The sequence below is a fragment of the Loa loa genome (assembly GCF_000183805.2).
Source record: "Loa loa unplaced genomic scaffold supercont3.2, whole genome shotgun sequence".
NCBI classification, from domain to species: Eukaryota; Metazoa; Nematoda; class Chromadorea; order Rhabditida; family Onchocercidae; genus Loa; species Loa loa.
Window position 1 is genome coordinate 186,756 of NW_018108182.1, and position 18,932 is coordinate 205,687.

General features: G+C 32.1%; 2 protein-coding genes across 2 annotated transcripts in view; both read left to right on the forward strand.

Annotated features, from left to right (window-relative positions):
• Positions 1–14,887, forward strand: part of LOAG_16379 (CBR-TAG-241 protein) — a gene marked incomplete at both ends in the record, with an annotated part of 16,723 nt that extends 1,836 nt beyond the window's left edge. The window contains 37 exons of the mRNA XM_020449033.1: positions 352–521; positions 958–1,052; positions 1,268–1,400; positions 1,620–1,775; positions 2,057–2,218; positions 2,603–2,770; positions 2,930–3,019; positions 3,247–3,393; positions 3,457–3,542; positions 4,378–4,482; positions 4,814–4,877; positions 5,159–5,306; positions 5,488–5,606; positions 5,896–5,994; positions 6,412–6,516; positions 6,639–6,728; positions 7,057–7,167; positions 7,653–7,802; positions 7,916–7,996; positions 8,108–8,281; positions 8,390–8,555; positions 8,676–8,801; positions 9,032–9,168; positions 9,404–9,538; positions 9,910–9,999; positions 10,074–10,211; positions 10,405–10,581; positions 11,009–11,170; positions 11,283–11,462; positions 11,746–11,873; positions 12,152–12,304; positions 12,613–12,752; positions 12,876–13,049; positions 13,288–13,496; positions 13,567–13,711; positions 14,083–14,246; positions 14,798–14,887. Coding sequence (XP_020307486.1) covers positions 352–521; positions 958–1,052; positions 1,268–1,400; positions 1,620–1,775; positions 2,057–2,218; positions 2,603–2,770; positions 2,930–3,019; positions 3,247–3,393; positions 3,457–3,542; positions 4,378–4,482; positions 4,814–4,877; positions 5,159–5,306; positions 5,488–5,606; positions 5,896–5,994; positions 6,412–6,516; positions 6,639–6,728; positions 7,057–7,167; positions 7,653–7,802; positions 7,916–7,996; positions 8,108–8,281; positions 8,390–8,555; positions 8,676–8,801; positions 9,032–9,168; positions 9,404–9,538; positions 9,910–9,999; positions 10,074–10,211; positions 10,405–10,581; positions 11,009–11,170; positions 11,283–11,462; positions 11,746–11,873; positions 12,152–12,304; positions 12,613–12,752; positions 12,876–13,049; positions 13,288–13,496; positions 13,567–13,711; positions 14,083–14,246; positions 14,798–14,887 — 4,967 coding nt within the window. The remainder of the gene's footprint in view (positions 1–351; positions 522–957; positions 1,053–1,267; positions 1,401–1,619; positions 1,776–2,056; positions 2,219–2,602; positions 2,771–2,929; positions 3,020–3,246; positions 3,394–3,456; positions 3,543–4,377; positions 4,483–4,813; positions 4,878–5,158; positions 5,307–5,487; positions 5,607–5,895; positions 5,995–6,411; positions 6,517–6,638; positions 6,729–7,056; positions 7,168–7,652; positions 7,803–7,915; positions 7,997–8,107; positions 8,282–8,389; positions 8,556–8,675; positions 8,802–9,031; positions 9,169–9,403; positions 9,539–9,909; positions 10,000–10,073; positions 10,212–10,404; positions 10,582–11,008; positions 11,171–11,282; positions 11,463–11,745; positions 11,874–12,151; positions 12,305–12,612; positions 12,753–12,875; positions 13,050–13,287; positions 13,497–13,566; positions 13,712–14,082; positions 14,247–14,797) is intronic.
• Positions 14,888–18,701: 3,814 nt separating this feature from the next.
• The window catches only part of LOAG_16380 (ribosomal protein L29e), a 1,865-nt gene continuing 1,634 nt past the window's right edge, over positions 18,702–18,932 (forward strand). Inside the window, exon 1 of the mRNA XM_020449034.1 lies at positions 18,702–18,788. Coding sequence (XP_020307487.1) covers positions 18,752–18,788 — 37 coding nt within the window. The 5' untranslated portion in view covers positions 18,702–18,751. The remainder of the gene's footprint in view (positions 18,789–18,932) is intronic.

Sequence of the window (18,932 nt, forward strand, 5' to 3'; positions counted from 1 at the left end):
AGCATTTTGAATCTATTTTGAATAGTCTCTCATCTGTTGGCTTCTCTTCTGCTCCATTTCCGAGCTCAATGCTTCACGAAATACGACAATGTCTAATTAGCAATTCATAGTGTAGTATAATATAATCAGTTACTTAGTTAGTTAGCTACATATTTGCACATAGCGGTTTAAGATGAATGAGGCTTGTTGATTTTACCTTTTGTGGATTGAAGTTTAAGCATCAGCTCATATTTCAATTAAACTTTTAAGTTTTCCCATCATCACTTGTATTTATCATTATTTAATCGGTTTGATATTATTTTTCTCTCATGAATACATTCTTTTTCGTACAATAAACTGTTTGATTTATAGGTGTCGAGGAAGATACAACTTCATATACTTCATATAAATCAATTAATTCAAAAGATATGTCAAGTGAAAAATCTGTTGAAAGTATATCAGATACGAAAAGTATGAATACAGCAATTTCTGAAAGTATACAGGACGATGAACGAGCAATGACTCCTATGGAAGGCGATTTGGTTTGTATCATTTCGTTGAAAACAGGAAAAAGCTGAAAATGATGGCGAGAGAAACTGTTTGATAGATTTTCTTTTCTTTTTTTTTTGTTTTTATCATTAATGATATCTAAATGAGAATATTAGTGAGATGTTGTCAACAAATTATCAGCGATTTGATCAAGAAAGTTAAAGTAATAGCATAAATGAAACTGATTCTTGATATATTTGATCAGGAATTGAAATTTTCCTGATTTCCAGTAATTCTGATATGCAAGATTAACGTTGAAATAGTGCAAGAAATATGCAAAATTGCTGCTAGAAACTGTTTCGAATACTAAATTGTAATGTGACAATGCAAAGAAGAAGGTAAGATGAAAAGTCTTATTAAGGTATGAAATAGTATTGGATTTAAAATGATTTGAGATTTTTATTAAATAAATTAATTTATTTTGCGCAGAATTTCGATGCAACAATGATGAAGGCAGAAATAGCACACTTAAGGGAAGAAGTAACTAAATTGAAGGATGAAAGGCAAAAGTGGATGTTAAGAAGGTTGGGAATTCTTGAATTTTCATCGAGAAAGTCACATGAGAATTTATATTTATTTCCTTATGGAAGATTTAGACATCCACACTTTCTTTTTGTCTCATTTCAAATCGACCTTGGTATTATTCGAGAATTGAGAAGACAAAAGTCTGAATTCATAAGAGATAGGAAGGAAACTAATTCTCCAATACAGATGCGCAGAATTTGTTTTTTTTTTAAAGAGAGAAGCGCGAATATTCAGGCGATGAATCGCTGATTGAAATGCTAGAAGAGCGATTAGCTGAGGCGGAAAATTGCATTCAAGATTATCGTGACGAAAATACTGTTCTAAAATGTGAACTTCGAGAATTGCAGGTACTGTTATTTTATAAAATGGTAAGGTAACAAATCTTTTTCTTCTAGTTATTAGTTCCAAATTCAAATTAACAAGTTATGAGATGAGCATCTTGAATTAGAAAGACCATTCCTCCAAAATTTATAGATTGAAAATTCAACCGACGATTTATAATCAATATCGTACTTTGTATTTTAAAAAGAGATGTTAAATAAATTCTTAAAATCATTTCAAAACAGGAATGTGAAGGTTCAAGTGATAGTCGTAGTGAAATGACCGCAAAACTAGCGGACAAATTGAAAGCCTCTGAATCGTTATGCGATGAGTTGATGGAGGAGAATGAGTCGCTGAAAGCGGATATCAAAGATTTACAACAAGAAATCGAAGAAATGCAAGTTAGTGTAGTCATTAACTTCACATTTCCGTTTATTAGTGTTGATGGATTAAGATGAGGAACATTGAAAGACAGAATTGAGAGATAGTGATTTTGTTCTTCACGCGTTGCAAGGAACTGAATCCGCATAGATCTGATGGTAGTTTGGATGAGAAAAATTCATAGCTTAGTTTATGATGGACTTTGTTATCAATTTCTTAGGAATAACCATTTCGCATTCATTTTCGAATCCATTCACTTAATGATTTATTTATATTATCTCACTGGAAAGGTTCTTAACAGGATCAGTACCGTGAGGAAGAAATTGAAGAATTTCGTGAACTCCAACGCGAATTGGAGCAAAATGCCAAAAATTGTCGAATTTTACAATTCAAACTTCGCAAGTCAGAACGTACACGTGATGAGCTCGATGCCGAAAAGCAACATCTTGAAGTTAAGGTGAAGGTAGGTCAACTACTTGACAATTTTGTCATATTATCATCATCAAAACATTTATTCTGAATATCTATAAAATACTTTTTGTTTGTATGCGTTTCTCTGCAATCTCTTTTTTTAAAATTTATTTTAGATTTGAAAAAAATTTCCAAATTTACTTATTAGAACAGTGATAAAGTAAAAGTATAAGTTTGATTACTGGTGTAAGCTAAGATTCAAGTATTACTATAAAAATTAGCTCTTTTAGCAAAGTAGCAGGAAGTCAAAGAGTTCCTGCAGATTAGATTCCAAATATCTTTTTTGAGATGAGGTAGAAAATTGATGAAATCGAAAACTCTCGCTCTACACTGATTTCAAGCTTCAGTGGTAGATTCCTGATCGATTTTTTTACAGGATTTACTAGAGGCCTCGTCTGTAACTGGTGGATTGCAAACAACTGGGAAACAGTTGGACACGATACGCATAAGAGAACTCGAATCAGAGCTAAGAATTGCTAAAGAAGTTTCTGTTAGATTGCATAATGAACTTGAAACTGCAGAAGAGAAACGATATAAATTGGAGGTAAGATAGCAGTAGTAGTAATCAATGCATTGAAGATACTTGATCCTATTACCTTATATCGAGGGTATATGAGCATATTTTTTGAAAATAATCCAGAAATTTTCATTCATACTTTCTCATCCTTCTTTGTCTTCAAAAGTACTTGTTGACTTTTTATAGGACGAAGTCTTTTATATGAAAGATAAAATTAGAGAGTTACAAACGCAAAACAAATGGCGAGAAGCGCGAAATCGGACAGAATTACAATCGGTATCTTTGATTTATTAATACTTTCGGATTTCTCGTTTAACTGACATACATCAATTCAGTATTAAAATCATTATCGTTCTCTATTCTTTGTTCTTTATTATTAGTAATAATTTCAATATTTTCAACATTGCAGAAATAATGCAGTTAACCGCAGAATTTCAGCAAGAATTGGAAGAGAATGTGGAAAAAATCTTAGTTACTCTATTTCTTTTTCTTTTTTTTTGCAGAAAAAAGGTAGCGCAGATCTGTTGAATAACTCTACCAGTTCCAATACCAGTAAAGAAATACAAGATATACTTGAACGTGAAGCGGATTTGAGAGATCAATTAAAATTTGCAGAAGAAGATTTGCGTCGAATGCAACTTAGATTGCAAGTTAGTAAAATTTGCAATGATTTGGTTTTAAACAATTTCAAATTCTAAACTATGAAAATTCAGGATGTTGAAAATGAGAATGAAGAACTGCTGAGAAAATTAACGAGGTTAAAGACAGTAAAGAGACCACCAATGCTACGCTCATTCAGGTAAAATTCCGCTAATTTCATAACCATTATTTAAATACTACCCTGTGGTTTAATTTAGCTTCTCTTTTATATTTATGCAGATCATTTTCAACTTCGTAATATATTTGAGTTTTACTGAAATAGAGTTCAAGTAGTTCAATAAAAACATGGATTTCGGTCAATCAGAGAACTATAACTGAGCTGAATCATCATACAGTTTGCACACCGATAACGGTATGCACGTGTTTAAGAAGGCATAACTGATTTGGAATTGTTGAATTATTTTGACGCTTTTGATTCTGTTGTTGGTCACTGACATTTTATACAAACCCCTCACCTATTCCCTCATTACAATATCAAGTGGTAAGATATCGTTTGCGCCATATCACTTATCACAAGCTCCTTTAAATAATATAAACCATCACATTTGCTTAGTATTTATTTTTCTAGTGCTACTTGTCAAAAATCATAATAACTGATAACAGTATATCATTTTGGCTGAGAAAATTCCCAACTTTGTGTCAGTTTTCGTTTAAAATAATTCTATTCTTATTCACCTTCAGTACTGCTTACAAGCAGTGTGTGCTAGTGATAAGCGATGTGCTGTAAATGATAATAGCTTGTTGGTGTATTATTCAACAGTCTAATATTAAAAGAAGCAAAAAATGGATGAGAAAATGAATAAAGCAAAATGACAATGCAATCACTCTACCTAAAATTTTCAAATGATTAACATTTAATTCTTTTTAAAATCTCAAAGTGTCATTATTATCATTCTATAACTTTCATATCATCTGTATAAGAAGCATAGCATGGTAGGTACTTATTAAACGTACACCTCAGAGTGCAATTTCAGTGAAGGGCATGCACAAATGCAATTGGAACTTGCTGAACATGAAATGGAGCATTTGTCGACCAAAGTAGAACGTCTGGAAAAGAAAAACATTCATCTTTCAAAGAAGTAATAAATTTTCTTCCCGAAAAAAATATCGTTTTTTTCCAATTGCTTGCTGCATGAATGGTACATTTTTCTGTTGTATGACGATTATTACAGTATCCTTATATCCACTTAATATTTTACCATTCTTTTAACTTTTGAATTATAACATTTGCATAGAATATCATAATTTTTTGACTTGCAAGCACTTTATAAATGTTGAAAGTAATAGATCTTCAACCTCTCCCATAATATTTTCTCTAGTTTTATCTTACATTGATCCATCTTCAAAAATTCACTTTTTTCCAATTATTTAATCGCTTTTTTTTACACAAATAATTAATCGTATCTGTAGAATTATGGAAATGGAATTGGATTCAAAAAAAACTTCAGAAAACGGAGAAATTATTGACGGAAAAGTAAGTTTTGGGCTTATCAACGCCTTATAATTTTTGTGTTTTAATCAAACTTCAAAAAACAGCGATAAACTATTAGTCATCAAAACAAAATAGGTTTTGTATAATTGGCATTAATTCTACTTACTTCTAAGTTTTTGACCGTTAAATTCGTTCGAATATGTACATGCTTTTTTGATAAAATAATGTAAAATGATGGCAAAGAATTGTTAAATTCTTGGACCTCCTTTTTTTGAAAATTCTAAATTTTTCAGAAGTAATAAATGCTTTTTCTTTTTTTGAAGGCGAAACAATTCGAAGTACCACCAGAAATGCAACGTGATATTGGCAAGCTGATGACAACAATCAGTGAATTAGAACGTAAAAACCTGGACTTGTCATTGCAACTAAAGCAGCAAAACGAGCTTAATTCATCAGTACCATCAGAAAAATGTTCATTTTTTCTTTCATCTCTTTAAAATATTACAAATATAATTTGATGGTCATTAGATGCATAGTATTCAAATTGCATGAGTTTCAGAAATCTTTCATTTACAAAGGTTTATGGTTTACTGATATGTTCCTCCTTAATGCATCTCTTCATGTGACTCTTTTAATAATAACATTATTTTAGCTCAAGCTGAGTTACGAATAGAAAGGGAGCATAAGAGAATTATCGAAACCGAGTTGATGGAGCTTAAACGGATGATGCTTCAATCAGATAATCAAAAATTGATCTCCATGGCTACAAAGGTCCTCTAGTCTTTAAACATAAATTATGCCACATCTCAGTCTAGCGTAAATTTTGATACTGGCACAAATGCGCTGTTCTTGTAATTGTATTAAAAAAGAAATCCATACAGGTAATGTAAAAGAAATTAGCATTAATAGTTGCCACGATGTTCCATTCAAGCTTCAAGCCAATTAACATTCAAGAGTTAACTTATCTGGATCATACGAGACATAAACCTTTTTTTTGACGAAATTACTTAAAAATTCCTTCCTAATGCTGTAGAACTTCTAATTTCAAGGATTTATTAAGGTTGAATTATTGAACAATCAACTTCTATTGGTGAATGATCGTTGTTCAAATCTTCACCGAAGAATTGTAAAGGAAGGCGGTAATGAAACAGCTTATATGGTAAGCATATAGTGTAAACGAGTGTTTTGAATTGGCACTCTTTTATGCAACAATTTTTTTAGCAACAAAAAGTATTGGAACTTTTTTCTTTGTAGCAGTTCATTTTCTGCTGGTTTATGCCAAGTTTTGAAGCATTTTTCATTCCATTTTACCTTTCTAAGGACTTTATCACACATCGAAGTCTTCGTGTACTCTTTATTTGATAGAATATTCAGCATGTCAGAGACCTTTATATTTTGCAAGTAATACATCTAAATAAATGTATACAATATGCTTTGTTTGCACTTCTCATATCGTCCTATAACTCCTTAAATTCTCAAGAAATTGACATTCTGGAGGGACAGTTATACAGAATTTTTAATTTATTCACCATATTTTATATGCAGTTAGCATGGAAATTCCACTTTATTTTTCAAGGATTCGTTGAAAAATAAATGCGAAGAATTGGAAAGGCAACTGAGTGAAGAGAAAGCCAAAAATGCGATCAATTGCTCGCAGATTGACAGCGCTACCACGGATGAGGTTAAAATGAAATGATAATTAATTATATTTAGCTTCCTTTTAATGGAATCAAAAAGGAATTCCTTAAATTTTAATTGAATAATACTATTTTATACCTTTTGAAAGCTAAGTGAATTTTATAGATTGAACAGTGTTGTGAAGTACTTGCATCTGTGGAAGCACAAACAAACCGAATTTGCAAACAAATCGAAAAAATTGATAGTGCTCAGAAGGTATCTTTCTGTAATTTTTATAAATTCAAGCAATTGTAAAGGATCAACCAGAAGAAACACACTTTATCACTGGAACACTAATAGCACTGAGAATCCTATTGTTCTAACTCCTCGTCCTTCTCTCGTATTCCTTCGATTCTAGATCGCCAATAAAGAAGTCTTTTCTTTTGAAAAATGAAATTAAATTTCCCTACTATTTATTTTACTAAATAATGTTAGTGATACTCATTCAATTATTATTTGAAGAGGAGTTTAACGCAAATGATGAGTAAAAGTAGAATATCCCATTAAGACAAAACATGTATTGTGCTACTCTTCTTCCTTTGAGGATGAACGACGGCGTTCGTTATCTAAGGACAGCAGCGCAACAATCATAGCTGAATTAGCAAGCGTGATGTCCGAATTAAATAACGTTCATCAGCTACTTGAAGCACACAAGGTTTTTAACTTTTTTTTTGTTAATTTAGTATCAGTGAAAACAACTTAGTCACTCATCATGAGGACATTATTCTGTGAAATAACTCTGTGATTGATAATAACTACATTTTGAAATGAATTTTAAATTTAGTTTTTCATGAATGATAGATAAATATTAATATAATTCTTGCAAAGCGCTGGGGTACTTAAAAATTTCACCTAAATATTCATTTAAATGAAATGAAGCTGAAAAAAATAGTGTAATATTACAGTTAATTATTGACTATGGTTCCAAATTATTTTTGTCTAGTCATAATCAAGGTAGTTATTGCTTAATCAATTATAGATTAGTTTTTTCATTTCATTATCTATAATAATTTGACTTAACATCCATAAATTTGTTCTCCGGGTCTCTTCCATATATCAAAGAGATGATGTTTAGAATATAGTTATAATACCAATCAGTGGTTAATTTTAACCACTGAATATTATTTGAAATATTTTTAGGTTAATATAGCAAGCGTCGCTCGAGGTTCTCCAGTGAAAAATATATCAAACGTGAATTCAGAGCCAAAACCGTGTAGCAAATGCAAAGAAAGTGAAACATGCATCTTATCGCAGAAGGATGAAATTATGTTCTACAAGAAGAAAAATAAGGTACCATAGATAAAACAACACTGTTCCTGTTGTTGTACTGAAATTTCATGCTTTTTTCCTACTTAATTGTTTGGATATTATTATTGCTACTTTCATCATTGTTGTTATTTCAGGAACTCACTAATCAAGTGCTGCAGACGGAAGATCGTTGGACTGCTGAAATTGAAAAACAGAGGCAAAGTTATGAAAATGAGGTGAGATTCAAAGGTGAAATCTGATAATATAATTAAATTCACTAAAAATAGAACTAGAACTTGAAATTGGGACAATTTAGTAATATTCATTCCATTTCCATTCTTTTGAAGGTCCGCATTTTACATACAAAGCTAAATGATGCGCAAAAGAATGTGATAGAGCAGGAGCATTTGTTGGAATCACGTACTGTAGCACTGGCAGAGAAGGCTCTTATGATACAGGAACGAGATGAAAAATGTGATAAGTTGAAAAAAGAATTGCTTATTGTGAAAAAAGAAATTCAGGTGAATTTTCAATCCACATTATTTTACCCCTACTTTATCTTTGATGTATTTTTTTCCTTTTTAAGGGAGTCATACTTTCCTTTTATCTATACTTATGTTATTTTAAAGGACATCGAAGCCAACCGTAGATCTGCTAAGGAGTTTGAAATCAAATACAAGAAATTGGAGTCGATGTTCAATTTGGAAAAGGAAAAATTGGCTGAGGAGAGAACGAAATCGAAGTCAGAAGTGACAATGTTGAAGAAGAAATTCGAGGAAACATTAATCGATCTCGGTTAGCACTTTTTTCTGTAGAAAAATGATATATTCGTATTTCGCAATTCAATAACCGTTTAAAATTCCAGCCATTGTAGAATCTTTTGGATATTAAGACTAAAAGGAAACCGGTTTCTAGAGAAGTTACGTAACAATTACGTAAAGAAGGAAAAGGCCTGGCAGGAAAAACGTGATAAGCTCGAGGATGAATTGGCGTGTTTAAGAAAACAGCTTAATAAGGATGCCGCAAATGATAGCACAGAAGGTACTTTTTCTTTGTTCAGACTTTTTTTTTATAAACCAAATCGTATTATCATCGATCAATTACCGAGAGGAAGTAATTTGGTACCAAGTGATTGTTAGGACTCCATTATTTATCTTGTAAACCAATTAGTTTCAAACTTTTCCCAGGTGTTTAAAAATACCTGACAAAGTTATATTTATGCTTCTACCCACAAAAAAAGAAAAAAAAATTTCTACTTCATCCCATGATAGGTACAACGACTGTCTCTGATCTCAGTTCATCTGTTACCGTTAAACATCAGTTAGCGGCAGCACCAGTACTAGCAAACCAGAAAAATGATGATATTGCCGATCTGAAAGATCAACAAATCGCAACTTTGCAAATGAAGGTTTTTGTTCTTTGATTTGTCATTTATTCCTCATAACTTTTCATCCTAGAATTTCAAGGCTTTGTCTTTTTTTTCTTATCTATTTCTTTTTTTTTTCTTATCTATTCGTATTGAAATTGGTACATTTCTCATTTCAAACTACTCTAATGATACTTCTTATGTGTAATACTTCTTGTGGCGAATAACTTCAAAAATTTTCATGGTTAGGTTTATTCTAAATCAATGTATTGTTCAGAACAAAGAGTTGACAAATCAAATCTCAGATGCGAAACGGGTTAATGAAGATTTACGCATGGAGCTTGCCTCTTTACAACAAAAATGGACTAAAGATAAGAATGATTTATTACATAAAGCGAGACAAGAAGAAAAGGTACCATTGGTTTCCGGTACCATTATTGATTCTTGCTGAAATGTGTAGGTTTAAAAATGTGTAGGTCTTTTTCTCATATTCTTAGCAAAAGGAATATGCAGATGTTAGTAGCTGAAACAATTATCGATAATCTCTCGACTCACTATATGGTTCAACTTGTGTCACAACTCATTTAATACTACTTTTTGTTTTACTGAATCACTGAATTACCTGTTACACAAAAGTACTTCGCTATACTCGATCTCATAAAAGATATTTAAAAGATATTTAAAATAACATTGAATATATGCACAATTAGTACTTTCATATTTACTCATTATAACAAAAATATTCTCCAAGTACTCTTGTAGGACAAACACAAAATATTACAGATCCGTAATGTTGAGCTCGATGCATTACAGCAAAAGTTTGCAAGCCGAATGCGAATCATGGAAGATACGAATAAATCGTTGCATTCACAGGTATAATTACCGTGTAATTCACTGGAATCTTTGTTTAATACATTGGTCGGGGAAATTAAGAAGTATATTTTTAGTTGGTGCAAGCTCGACGGGATCGTGATTATCACCGTGAAGCACTGCATAATTTTGAAAGCAAAGTTTCGGAGGAACAATGCCGTGCAGAAAGTGACATAAAACGACATAAAGAATTGGAGCGAAGAAGCGCCGATATGGTATGCTTTTGGGCATTCTGCTCCAATTCTGTGTAAATTTCCTAATTTCGAAAATTTCGAATTTTGATTGGCTCTTCATTTGTGCTACATAAATATAATGATTTTTGGGAAGATATTATCGAATTATAAATATAATTTAAAGATTTGTAAATGCAATTTCGATTTGTAAGTATAAATCAAAAGTCTTTTTTAGGCCAAACAGATAGAAGATTTGAAGGAAGAAGTGACCAAATTGAATGCTGATCTGAAATTGGCAAAAGAGACTCATGAAGCTGATCGTGCTTTATGGGATGTTGAAAAATCTCATATTAAGTCCAGGAGGATGACAGCTTCGGCTAATAATAATATTGCCGATGCACAAAATGTCAAGGTTACTATCTAGTTCAATTAATCTAAGTTAAACATTGGTGGTCGTGTGATATAAGTGCTAAGTGCTAAGTCTAATTAATTGTGGTTCAGCATTGTCTTTCAGCTAAGTGCATCCATACAATCATAGATCATTTACAAGCAAAGATTTGTAAAATTCCACGCAGTGCATTACTGCATGAAATTTTAGTTCTTACGTGTAAATAATCTGTATGTAGTGGTATCAAAAACTAAAATTTGCTTCAGATGGTCAAACAGAAGTAAATTCTTGTCAAATAGAAGGAAATAGAACTCCACTTTTTGCTTCATTTATAAATGCTCCTTCAATTATTCTTATTTGAATAGCATTTTAGTTAAAACAATGTTTATAGTTTGCTCCTGGGCTAGCTTAATAGTTGTTTCCATTTTTATCGGAAAAGAAAGTACTATAGGTAACGGAAAGTGCTTTGAAAACTGCTGAAATGGTTCAAAAGAAGTATGCGGAATATCAAAATTTTTATGCGAAAGAAGTGGAAAGGTTAAATATGAAAATGAAAGAACTTGTGAATGAGAATCTCGCCAAACAGCACGAATCAGAAAAAACTATCAAAAATGTATGTTGGATCATTGCATTGTAAAATATGCAGATTTAGCACAATCTACATTAAAATTTTCATAATTATTGTTAACAATGGTAAACAATGAAAATAAAAGAGAAGATTTCAGCTGCGTGAACAGATCAAAGTATTGGAAATAAGTCAACGAAATTTAATGGAAGCTCGCGATATGCAATTAGGTGCAAAAGAGTTCTTAGAAAGTGAACTTGAAAGGTTACAAGAAATGCTAAATCTAAACGAAGTTCATCGGCTGACGCGGAAGTACAAATTCTCATTAATTATTGATCGGGTAATACTTTAGTTACTTTAGTATTACCTATGCTATTTCTATCATTTAAAATTTTTTATTCAACTTCTCCATGTCCTTAGTGTGTTTTTTACATATGAACAAGAGCATTTTGAAGCGACAACCATTTTTGAATGACGATTCATATCTAAGTTTACTTACGTGAAATTATTTGAAATTATCGCAAATAATCTTTAATACTCCTTCAAAGATATGAACGTTCGCACTGTCAATCATCGTCTTGTAATAACGAGAGTGTTATACTGAATCGGTAAATAATATTTAGTTGCAAATACTAATTGATTCGCTAAATAAATCATCAAATATTGGGAAAGATTCACTGGATAATTTGAAAGCTTTTATCTCTCAACTGAAACAAATGAAAGAGGAAGAATACAAGTCATTTCCGATCAGGTTCTTTTTTGTTTACATTCAGTACTGTGTCGATGATGTACCACTTGTATGCTACAAACGGATATCATCATCGGATGCATCATTATTTCCATGGGAAGAGAAAAATGAAATATAGACACAGCTTTTTAATGATGAATTGAAATACTTGAAAGCTTTGACATCTCATTAACGCGTAAACTATAGGACATTTACATCTCGTTTCTCATTGGGCTATTTGGGTATTCTTTTATGTGAAAGTCAAGTCTTTCCAGCCTTTGAAACATGTATCTAATTTCTAGCAATGGAAAAAAACAAAGCAAAACTGATGAAAATCCTAGACCGGCTGAAAGTGAATCCAGTTCTGTATCGCAAGCAACATCTGATGCAACTTTACAATCTACTACTCCGACTCAATTCTATTCCTACAGTACCCTTCCGACATCATCATACAAGTATTGCATTCTATTTACACAACTTCTGTATGCACAGCGTTATCAAGTCTGTGAAAGGACAGTACCTTTATGGACGAACTTTTTATATTTCCTTGTTTAATTTCTTAACAAATATATTTGGTTATCTAAGCAGTGTGCAGCTGTTCTTAACTTTAGAAAACATAAAGTTGTTTGAAAACGAATGCAAGAAAGAATGACACCAGTTGGTTTGAATACTCCCATCTTCATAACCTTTATATCACTAAATTTCACTAGTTGCAGTTAAATTTACCAGTTTGCTCAATTTTCAAGGTTAACACGAATTTTAGGTTAACAGCAACAGTGAAGCAACTGAGCGAAAGTAATTCCGCCGTTGAAATTCGACAACTGGAAGCAATCACTAATGGAACACAATCGCCAATTAAGAAAATTTCACCATTTCCGGACCCACCACCTACTTTTATACTTAGTAATTCTATTCCAAAGTGTTCTTCACAAGAAAATCTATTTTATGAGCACTTGCAATCATTTCTTTCAGAAATTTCTGATTCTGATTTTCGAATTTAATGCAAAACGGACAGTGCTGTTTCAGACAAGGAGATGGTGGTAGAATACGATAAAGATGGCCGTCTTCATTATATCCCTAAAAGTATTTCACGTTCCGCTTCACGTGATCGATGTGATGACAACGATTTTGCATCGTATGGACAGGATGACGGTGATGATTCATCAACCGGACATCTACATTTGAGAACAAATAGTACCGGTAATATGAAACTTACATCCTACTGGACATAAGTAAACCAACTTTTATAAAATGCTGATTTTGTATATTCTAAAATTCTTCTACAATTTATAGTAGAAGATTATTAAAAATTTTTTGAAATTCAAAAAAAACTTATTAGAAAATTCTCCTTAAGGATTGAGAACAAGATGAATGCAACGAACCCGACACATATCAGAAGGTCTTATCCGAACATTTCAGTGTAATTTATTAATTGCAGGAACGAATATTTTGTATGACATTCGTCGAATTGAACTAGCTCGTGGTACCCAGCCATCAGTACGTCTGATGGCAAAGGCATTTGACACAATGGAAGCAAACGCATCAAAAACTCTTCCAAACTCCAAGCGATCTTTGTTTGGTATACGCAAATCGCGTTCCGTTGAAACTAGTGAAGTAGGAAAAGGCATTGGAAGTGCTACAAAAAGTGTATGTACTTTTTTAAATCAAAATTAAGGTTTAAATTAGGCGTATTTGTTTATAATCTATTTGATTTTAGGTGTTAACATCTTTAGCACCATCACCAGTAGCAGTAACTGTACTCGGCCGAAATACATCACTCATTCATATCGAGGAATTAATGGGTAGTCAATCACCGTTCGGAAACGTATCCCGCGGAAGTCGAAATCCATTTAAACTTATGAGTAAGATAACTTGTTCTTTCAAACATACCCAGAAAATACTATGTATTGGCTTAAGTTACATTATTTGAATCACAAATAAGCTTAATAACTAACCACCAGGTTATAAGCAAGAGATCCATTAATAATTACTCTACATCAAGCTTCGTAATCACCTTCAAACGCTTGAGATGTGTAGTCAAATAGTAATCAATTTGTTGAATTTAAGAATTCTTGCATGTAAAGATATATTTTATACCCCTTAGCTCCCAGATAGATCATTTTATCTATAATATATTGGTGTTATGAATATTTTCCCAAAAGTTATTAGCATAGTTGAATTTATAGTTAAAATAACAAGAGATCACAATACAGTTTCTTGCTTCCACTTCCAGAAACAAAATTGGTTGAACGTGTACGACGAAGTTTGAGTAGATCAAATTCCAAAAGACACAGGGATAATTCGACAGGAAGTGGTCAAAGCATTAAACGTGGAGATGAAAGCAGTACGATAGCTGATCAGGAAATTGAAGTGCTTGAAAAATTCGGAGAAACAAAGGTAGAGTCTATGTTTTCTACAGATTTTTTTTCATACCAACAATCAAAGCATATTTTCATATATTATAGGAACTTGAGATTTTAATGAAGGACTCTGTAAGAAAACAAGTCCATATTCGTATAATACATAACTGCAACGGCTTACTTTTATTAGTCTCATATGGTCATTCATTGTTACATATCTCCTGGTGTTCGAAGTATTGGATGCGGAAGACGGAAAACATGATTTTTCGGATGGGATTCATGACCCTAATCACTTTATTCAGTTTTCCCACCTGTCACGTTATCATTTTTTTGATTATGATAAATTTGCATAGTGAGATCAAACAATTTACGGAACGTTTACAATAACCAGAAATACATCAAAGTAGTTCATTAACTCCCCGCAAAATTGATTTAGGAAGTGACAACTATTTGCATGTCGGTTTATTCGGATTTAAGTTTGGTTAAATTTGATAACAGGAAGCTTTTATTAAGAATTGCTGAATTTATCATAGAATTTAAAAATTCCTACTGTAGATGAATTTGCCATTTAAATTGCGAAAACTGCAGGATTCTCACACATCATCATCACTTACTAAGAAAAGTACAAGCAAACCTCGGATCAAAAAGAAGGTAAAGAAAACAGCAACAACCAGTTAGCTAAAATAGCATGTGATCGATATCGATAGATGAAACGTCGGTATACATTTTAAGTTTTAGAAATGAAAAATCAGTTCTGAATATTTCTTCTTTCAAGTCCTGAAATCTTTATGCTTTGTACTAGTCTATAGAATATTACCCCTTGTTTTATCATTAGATGTTTAATTTTGCCCTAATGATCACAATTCGTTCTTCGCAACACTTCTTTCTTATTTTTTCTTTTTTTAAACTCCTATGTATTTTTTTCCACTGTAACGATGTTATATATTTTTGTATAGATAGGATTTTTAAGTCTAGCTTTCCTGATAACTGCACTACAGTATTCCTGAATCATAATATGTTGTTACCACCTCATTAGATCTAGCAATGTTGTATTCAGGTATTTTGTCAATTCCACCTAATATTTCGACTGTTATTACTCTTTTTTGGTATCAAAAGACACAGCTTTTGTTTTTGAAAATTTAACATAGAAATTCTGAACGCTATATGCGGTAGTGATGATAATAATGAGATATCAATTTGCGTGACAATTTATCAAAGGAAAGAAAAATTTTTTCTTTTACCAGTAGAATGTTGAGGATGATTGCCTACTGATATTTATACTTTTCTAAAAATTAAAAGAAATCTTCAAAGTGATATTGCTAAGATTTCAACTTCCTACATTTAAATGCCAAGTGGCGATTTTTACTGAGTCTTTTTTTGCAAAGTTTTTTCAGGCTGGAATCATTGTTATTTGTTCGGTCTGCCACATAGTTTTACTTTACCTAATTAATTTTCCTTCTATTGTTGATTTTCATTCACTGATCAATATTTCCTTTCTCAACACTGTACTGGTTGTTCACAATGATATAGCAATCGTCCAGTTTCTAACTCATTTTCAAGCTCACGTTATTGGATCAAATCTTACCTTCGAATTTTTATTGAAATTTTTTTCTAGGCAAAAGTTTTTAGTATATCAAGTAGTTTGAACTTAATTTTTAGAACTACACGGTTTGCAGATATGATGAATCTACTTATCTTTTGTTCTTCAGTTAATAATGTTGCCTGATGGTATTCGTAAGCTGCCTTATCGTTCTCTTTATTATTTCAACATTCATAATTTCCCCTATCCTTCCTAACTTCCAAAATGTGCTAATTTATGAAATCTCATCTTTCCAGCATGCATAATAAGATAAAGAATGAATTTAAGAATAAATTATATTCAAACTTGTTTATTAAATTCAGAAAAAATTTTAACTACAATTTGTCTTCTGCAATTGTGAGGTTCTCTTACGAAAAAAGACGCGAATGTGACGGAAAAAAGAAATACTCGTAATGATAATGATATCAGTATGAATGCCAAAAGGAAGCACTGATTAGAAACTAAAATCCTGGAACTTCATAATTAAAGCGCCCTAATATTTCTCTTGTCATTATTGGAATGTTTGACAGGGAAATAGATATTTATATGTGTGATTAGACTAATTCATTAGGTTACATGTGTAAGTACAAGTGGAACTGTTCCATTTCTTTCGTAAATATTTTATGAACGCCACGAATAGGAAATTGAATTAGTTAATCTTTATATTAATTCAGTTTCGTATTGTGCAGTGATAAGTACCACATACACAGAGTAAATAAGGGCTGAATAGTGTTATTCTTCGACTTACCGTAAAATTGCTGCTTATATTTCACTCATTACATGTACTTCCAATAATCTCGAAAACTATACGGCTTATTTGAACGTCCAATCCCTCACTTCAATTCAGTCGTGAAATGAGAAGTACAATCGATATTGTAAATGAGGAAATGCGGTATTAAAATTGGTAAGGTTCCAGTTACTTAACCTGATATCACCTTTTGAAGTCGTCGCACAGACAGAAGTAATGTTAAATATTCTATACGGAATCCAAATCACTGGCATTAAATTATTGTAAGCATCAAAGAAGTGAATTTTGGGAAAATTTATGAAAAGTTTTGGTGCCTTCCTTTCTAAAATGATCATATTGAAGGCACACTTATGAAATGCAGCCAATTTGAACGAACAAGACAACATTAACTGCTGGAATTTAAAAAGTTGGAATTTACCAAACAATTAGTTGAAATGAGGAACTTGAGAAACTGAAGAATGGAAGAAATCGGCCGACAAATTGCTATTAATTTCAAACTTGCATTACCAAAAACGTTTCATTCCGTAGAAATCATTATTAATCCAGTTTACCATATTTTAGAAATGATTGCGTGGCTCGATGAAAGTTAGTAGTGAAAATAATGTTAGATATAAATATGAATTAAATTTCAAAATAAGTTAAGTTAGTTGAAATGGTGATAATGATCATTCACTCCGTGATATCTTCTTTAATTGAACGTTATTTTAAATGTTACAGCAATCAAAAGATGTATTTGAAATGCTTCTGTAAGATGATCTCACAAAATTAGAAATTCTGAGTAAATCCATTCTATTTTTATGGAATTTATTCTTGGTCCCTGTAAATATTTTTCCCGCTTTGCTGTCTGATCTCGCATATTATCTGATTTATTGGAGTGCCAACATGGAAATGGTTATGATTGTTTATGTTATCTGTGAAAATATTTTGAAAGATGAGGAATATTTTGTCGTAAATACTTTAAAAAGTGAAAAAAAGGTAGTAGTATTAGTATAAAGCAAGAAACAAAAGGTTATGGCACAAAAAAAAAAGGAAATACACTAAAAGGACTAACATCTTATTTTCTCTTCTCTTCCAGTTTAGTGTGATCTTTGTCATTGAGTGATATTTGCTATGATTATCCAAACTTCAAAAACTTTCAAGAAAAAAGCCCAAGTTTACTGTCATAGAGATATAATGTTGACAAATCAAAGGTTACTTCTCCCAAATCCAAAAGTACTTCTCAACTCTGGGTAAATGTTTGACCTTGTTCTGTGAGACCGATTTTTTCGTAGTCATCCGGTGATTTAATATCACTGTTATCCAGCGAGACGTTGTCTTGTCAAGTTTTTCCGATAGGAGGGTTTTGGTGTGGGGAGAGTGAGGATTCCCGCGGTGGAATATATTTAGGGTTGTTGGTAGGTTCCTGTGCTGGAGGTGGTTGGTTCTGAATCGCTACCAAAAACCCGCCAATGTCTTATTTCTCCTAGATCTCTGAGTGATAGCGTTGTTGACGTTAAAGAATATAAGGCGGTGTGTGTTGTGGAAGTTTTGGAATATTGGTTAACGATAATTTATTGATAGACAGGAAAGTATTATATGTTACATGAAAGCTTCCATAGGATATTAAATACAAAGTTAATAACGAAGTAGGTTGAATTGATTGACTAAGTCGGAGCGTACAGTCCCTTGAGCGATTTGGGTATTAGGCGAGGAACTGAAAAATGGAATTGTAGGATAACCTTTTGTGTAATGACCTCGTAAAATGACTTGTGTGAGATAACTTTTTATAAAATGGCTTATGTGGAATAACCTTTTCTAGAATGATTTTCTGTGTTTATCCGTTCCCTTATATAGTGGGAGTTTGCTTACAACAATCCAAGAGGTTGGAATTGATTGACCTCAGGTCGACCTGAAGTTTTCGCAGTCTCCCGACATTAGCCTAAGATTTTTCGCAATATGCCGACATCATACATGAATTTCGTAACCAACATGGGTTAATTTACAACATCTTACAACATGACTTAAACTACACAACTTTAGAATATCAATATTGTTTTTAACTAAAAATATCTCAGTTTTTACTAACAGCGTACATTCAGAGTATGGATTTTTACTCCATGGTATATGGTGAGGTACAAGTCTAGGTAATAACATTTTTGGACACTTTTATATAGTATATATTTCGTTTTCAGGCCAATTACTTTGATATACAATCAGTTAAAGAATCGATAGCAGTATGGCAAAGTCGAAGAATCATACAAGTCATAATCAAAGTATGTCTTCATTTTATTCACTTAGATCTAGGTTTTGTTTTGTCGTGTTTGAGATTTTGTTTGCCGTGTTTACACCACGAAAGTATCGGTCGACTTTGTCTATGGTAGTGCATCGGCTGAGACTATCATGGTCCGGAAAAGTAT